The sequence below is a fragment of the Limulus polyphemus genome, unplaced genomic scaffold, assembly GCF_000517525.1.
Source record: "Limulus polyphemus unplaced genomic scaffold, Limulus_polyphemus-2.1.2 Scaffold699, whole genome shotgun sequence".
NCBI classification, from domain to species: Eukaryota; Metazoa; Arthropoda; class Merostomata; order Xiphosura; family Limulidae; genus Limulus; species Limulus polyphemus.
Window position 1 is genome coordinate 414,521 of NW_013666309.1, and position 6,125 is coordinate 420,645.

A 6,125-nucleotide genomic window follows, 5' to 3' on the forward strand; every position below is an offset into this window, starting at 1 on the left:
TAAAACTTGAGTACAAAAAAAAAAATAAAGATGTTTGGTAAATCAATCAAATGTTTGAATCAAGGACTGGAAGAATCTTTAATATTTTTATATTATTCTTATATATGTGGGTTGAATATGTTATATCAAAATGATTTTAAATGTACAAATCAGCAAGTCACCTGACAACAACATCTAATATATGTGCTTTATACACAATAGCCTTGTGATGGAGCCTTTCACAATGGAAATTATGCTGCAGAGCTATTGTTAAGATTCACAGTTGTCATATAGAGCATGACTGGACATCGCAAATTGTACTATAATGTGGTTAAGCTCCAAAATAATTTAAATACAATGTACTCAACTTTTTGTTTATAAAGGTATTTTATTATGTATATAATACTCCTCACAGTTCATTTATTGTACTTGATAAGAGTCATAAATGATAAGAAATACTGAAAAGACTGAGGTGTATTAATTTATCTTTGTGTTTCATTTAACAAGAGAAACTTGTGTAACTTGAACACTTTGTATAGTTAGTGAGTGAAAACATCTGGTTGTACACAGCAGTCATTTTTAGATTTACTGCATTATTTTAGCTTTACATCAAGTACAAGTTTGCTATAAAGGAAGCACTGTCAAATTCGTTTTTTAATTTGTTTTTATTAGTAGTTTAAAAACCTAAATACATACACACACACACCTGCTTATGTTAAAATGTCTTTGAAACTCATGTTTTAAAATTTTTATGTAATACATATATGTAAACAATAAGTAACTTGCTGTGATACTGCCACTTTTAGTATAGACTGTAATCTAGTATAAACAGAAGTTAGTGAATACTGATTTTGTTTAGTTGTAACTGTATAGATGTAATTTTTCAAGTGTTCATAAAATTATGAAAGAAAAGTATACACTACTAATTCCCTCTGAAACAAAGAAATGAATTGAGTATTATGCTGATGTAAATTTACTCAAGTTATGAAAAATCAGAAGTGAGCAGCCAGTGATTCATGAACAGCAAAATTTATGTACATTGTTTGTTCCATTTTATTTTTATTTCTGTAGGTTTGAGGGAGAAATGGACGACTACAGTGTTATAATGGTTAAGGCTTTAGCAGATAGATTAGCTGAGGTGAGTTTTGCTCTCCTGGGATATACATATATCATAAGAAAAGAACTTGATAATTTCATACTGGAAAGATAGATGCTAAACTGTCCTTACCAAAACATTGCAGTTTGTCTTTAACTTATCTCTTTGATTTGAAAGATTCATCCATTGCTGGCTAATGTGAAGAGATTGTAGTCCAGTGACACAGCAGCAAGGTTGAATATACATGTGTGTGTTGTTGCAGCATGCAAATACACTTTGTTGAGTGTGTGCATTTGAATTTTCACAAACACGTTGTTTTACTGAGATATGCACAAGGAAGTCAAACCCACATTCTATGCCTTCCTAGCACATCCTGTCTTTCAAACAATGTTGGTAATTCTCTCTGCATTATTTATAATAGAAAGAAAAGATTTTAATTTACAGAATTTTCTCTAAGACTATTTCATTATGAGGTGATTAATGAATTATTTGGCCATTGTTTATTATTTCCACGATCACTTCAACCAGCTAACAGTTATTTTGATCCACTTATTGGTTACTCAGAAAGAAAGCCAGTTAAATTATACTTGTTTTAGGATATTGTATTTTTTGTATGTTTTTAATATTTTTTGTTCTAAAGTTCATATTTGAAATAAATAAAAATTACTATGTATTACCAAAAATTAGGGTTAAGGTTCATCGAAACTGATAGCAAAAAATTAATTAAGTACAAGAACCCACATGTAAATACTAAGTTTATTGTTTGCTATGTATTTTGTATTTATTACTGTAAAAGTAACTACATTGTAAAAATTGGAAACTTCTGAAGTTAGATAAAGAAACTAAAAAAAAATATTCATAAAGGCATGTGCAGATTTGAAAAGTATTAGTTTTGGCCTGTAAGAAAGTACAGTCATTATAATAAGAAAAAAAAGGGGGTGATTTAAAAATATATCCTATTTTCAACTTTTCATTTTAACTTACATTGCTGATTTTAATACAGTTAGTGTTGATGTAAAGAAAACAACAAATAAAATATTAAGTTTTACTCAAATACTTTATATTCATTTAAGAAGTTCTACAGATTATGCAAATGAAATATGAAACTGTAAGATGAAAATCACTATTTTTGTTAATAGGATGAAAGTTACCTTGAACTCAGACTATTCAGAATCTAAATCAGGTTGAGTCAGTAAGTTCACAGACAAATCTTTAACAAAAGTACTATAAAAAATACTGATGTTTTTATATGCAACATACTTGTAATGTTTACTTAAAACTTACCAGATTTTGTGAAGACACACATTGTAAATTCAGAAGTATAGTACACATTAATTCTTCAATATGGACTTGATTCACTAGATCAACCTTGTGCATATAGGGTTTATCAAATACATTCAACTAATCAACAACTAATTAATTAAGTCAATTAATCGATTTAATGTTTCAGCACTAGTTAAATACACATTTTTCTATTTTGTGATTAACATATTTTTGACTACACTAGGTAAAGGTTTTGTTTTTGATTCTATGTACTCCATCTCCTATTGAAGACTGTTACACTTTTATCAACTGTTAAGTACACTAAAGATTACTGCTCAATACTACAATATTTGTTTTCATTTTCAGCATAAAAGTTACTAGTAAATTGATTATAGCTACATTTTAAGCCTTTTCATAACTTTGTTTAAGTGCAAAGCTACACCATAGGCTGTGCTCACAGATGTTTTCTAGTAAAAAAAAGATTAAGAAATGGCAAAAAGTTTAAATTAGATAGAATTAATAATTTTTTATAATTTCTTTTTTTATAGTTGGTTGATTAATTGAAGGTGATTTTACTTCTAGGCTTATGCAGAGGAACTGCATGAAAGAGTGAGGAAAGAGTTTTGGGGCTACTGTTCTGAAGAACATTTAGACTCTCAGGAATTGCTTAAAATTAAATACCAGGTAGTCTTCATAAGTGTTTGCATTTCATAGATGGCTAACCAGGAAAATTAACAGAATTGTTAATTTTTAAAAATTTATTCAGTGAATAACTAACAGCTATACTTTTGTGATTGTTTATTAAATATGGTTAATAAATTTTGCAGTTGAAGTTTAATAAGGAATATGATATGGTATGATTGACTAAACTATTGTGAAAATGTATTTCATTTGTAAAATTTGAATGTTTCAACAAAAACTGAGTATTTTTGCAATTGTAACAAATAGACATAAACTTTATGGAAGCTAATTATTTTGATAAAGTGAAAATAAATCTTGAGAAAAAAGAGAATTTAGAAAACCAATGTTAAAGTTGTTGTTAATATAGATTTAATTTGTATATTAAAAAAAATTGTACAAGGTAAAGATTAAACAAATGTGATGAAAAATTACATATATTGTACTATCTTGTGTTTTTTTATGAAACTTTTCTGTGCTGTATAATTATTCTAAACTTTAAGTAATAGTGATGTTTTTATAACATTTGATGATGCTCAGTTTCCTTGTTCTTATTTTTAGGGTATTCGGCCTGCTCCTGGGTACCCCATTCAGCCTGACCACACTGAAAAATTGACCATGTGGAAGCTAATGGATGTTGAGAAAGAAACAGGAATCAAATTAACAGAATCTTTAGCCATGCATCCTGCAGCATCTGTATCAGGATTATACTTTTCTCATCCTAGGGCTGTGTATTTTGCTACAGGAAAACTTGCCAAGGATCAGGTATTCATTTATTTCGGTCGTTGTTTTGGATAAGAAAAACAATATTGATAATTTTGAACCCCTGAAATAACGTTTTTGTTTATCATTTTTAAAATCTTTATTATAATTTTTTTAATCAATTCAATATAATCTACAGTCAGTAACTGTAGGTTATTACTTTAGTAATTGCTGATCAAAATAAAATTATTTCATGTCCCCAGGTTGAAGATTATGCCAGACGGAGAGATGTATCTGTTGTAGAAGTCACAAAGTGGCTGTCACCTGTTTTGGCCTATGATCCTGATTTAGAGTAGATTATACAAGTATCTATACAATTTTCTTACCAGTTTTATATATTCATGGACAGAGTTTCTGCTTATTTGAGTAGCAGTCATTGGTAAAGGCATTTTATTGTATATTTTAATCACATTTTATTATTATGGGCATTTGAAGTTGCTACATGTTTCATTACATTATTTTACCTGATTTAGTCATATTTTATTTACTTTATACAGTTCTTACTATTTAACTAAACAGACTACACAATAAATTTCATATAATAGGATTTCATTATGTTCACACATGCTCAAAATAATGAACAGTGAATGAGACACTTGTCAAAAAACGTTTTTAATCTTAACTACTACTAGGTATGTAACAACTATTAAGCAAAATTGTTAAAATATTAAATGCTCATGATGTCTTTTAGAAAATGTTTATATTATATATATATTTGATTCAAATTAAAATAATTTGTATCACATAAGTAAGCAGTTATTAGTTTCTCAAGAAAACCAAAACCTCTGTATTAATGTTGTGAATTCCATTGGTGCAAGCCATGAGGGGTAAAAAAACCTTTTACTTCAGTTGAATAATAACTAACAAAAGCTGAAAATGAGATTACATATATTGGATTTGTAAAAATCTACATATTCTAATATGATGGCAACTTCTATTAAAATTACTTGAATACAAATGTAAAACTAAAAGAAAAATTCAAAAAAAAGAGAGAGAGAGAAATCACATTTTCTTGAGAAGTGAAACATTCCAACAACTTTATTATTTTTTATAGTTGTTTTTTGTATATGCATTTTGACACATCTTCAGTTTACTGTAGAATAACTGGTTCTCTTGGTGGAATGAAACATCTAGAGATGATTCCATTGCAGTGTATTATACAATTAGTGTTGTGAGTAACGATTGTTGCGAAACTACTACAGTGCCAAATTATGAGTGCTATTTTTTTTAACCTTGTGTATATGATCTTGTTTATATATGACTATGCTGTTCTAAAGATTTTGTACAGTATAGTGGTTCATACCTTTGGATGTGTAAAAAAAAATCAATTAAAAATATGCAAGTATTGATATACTGTAATTGGCACTGTGGTATTTAACTGTTTAATATCAACATACATTGATGATAGAATGTTTAAGATTGAAATATTTGTAAATGGATCTTGCATAATAATATCTTATTAGTATTCATCAAAATGAAAAATGCCAAAGACAGTAATGAATTTAAAGTCACGAAAAATATTTTAAGTGGGCATCAGTGTGAATAGTAATTCATCTTGGCTTGAATATAATGATACTTTGTACAAGGTATTTATATCCACACAGGCATATTTCACGAGGTTAACTTTCATTGTAATAGCTTTAGTGAGCAGAAACTTTGTTCCATAATCAGGTAATTTTTTAGTTTATTTTGCACCTACTTCATTCAAAATCCATGATCCAATATTAAGTAATAAAAATTTGAATGTTAGTTGATGCCTTATAAAATATCAACTACTAACATTTGTTTAGACTTGGATTTTACATCTTGGACTAAACAACATATTCGTGTAATGAAATGATACAGTGATCATTACAGTTATTTAGTTGATATTTCATAAACTGAATACTAAATAATATGAGATCAATATATATATTTTAGTCACAAAGGCAGTTAGTGTTTTTTGAAATAAGTATTATCCAAGTACAAAGTAATCACGATTAGAAAGAATTATATATTTTCACAGCATAGCTTTAACGCATTGACAATTTAATGTAACCTTTTCAAAAAATGTTATAAATTGTAATACTTTTGTATACAACTACATTTTTGTATTTTATCTCCATAAAGATTTTATTAAAATAAAAGTTTAAGAGAAAACAATTTTTTATTTTGTAACCATATATTTTATTGCCTTATCATTCCGTTCTTTGCTAGAGTTTATTTAAATATTTACACTTTATATATTTTATCTTGTTATTAAAAATCACTCGAGCTTCAAGGATTATGTACATTTCTAGCTATTTTCAACTAGGCAGTCAGTTGTTGAGATTTAGTAGTTTGCTTACTCAAACTCAGTCGTATATGA

At 27.8% G+C, this 6,125-nt stretch overlaps 1 protein-coding gene across 1 annotated transcript in view; it reads left to right on the forward strand.

The window, feature by feature from the left end:
- Positions 1-5,899, forward strand: part of LOC106460055 (methionine synthase-like) — a 69,107-nt gene extending 63,208 nt beyond the window's left edge. Inside the window, exons 31-34 of the mRNA XM_022386670.1 lie at positions 971-1,117; positions 2,921-3,022; positions 3,578-3,781; positions 3,982-5,899. Coding sequence (XP_022242378.1) covers positions 971-1,117; positions 2,921-3,022; positions 3,578-3,781; positions 3,982-4,074 — 546 coding nt within the window. The 3' untranslated portion in view covers positions 4,075-5,899. The remainder of the gene's footprint in view (positions 1-970; positions 1,118-2,920; positions 3,023-3,577; positions 3,782-3,981) is intronic.
- Positions 5,900-6,125: the final 226 nt, after the last annotated feature.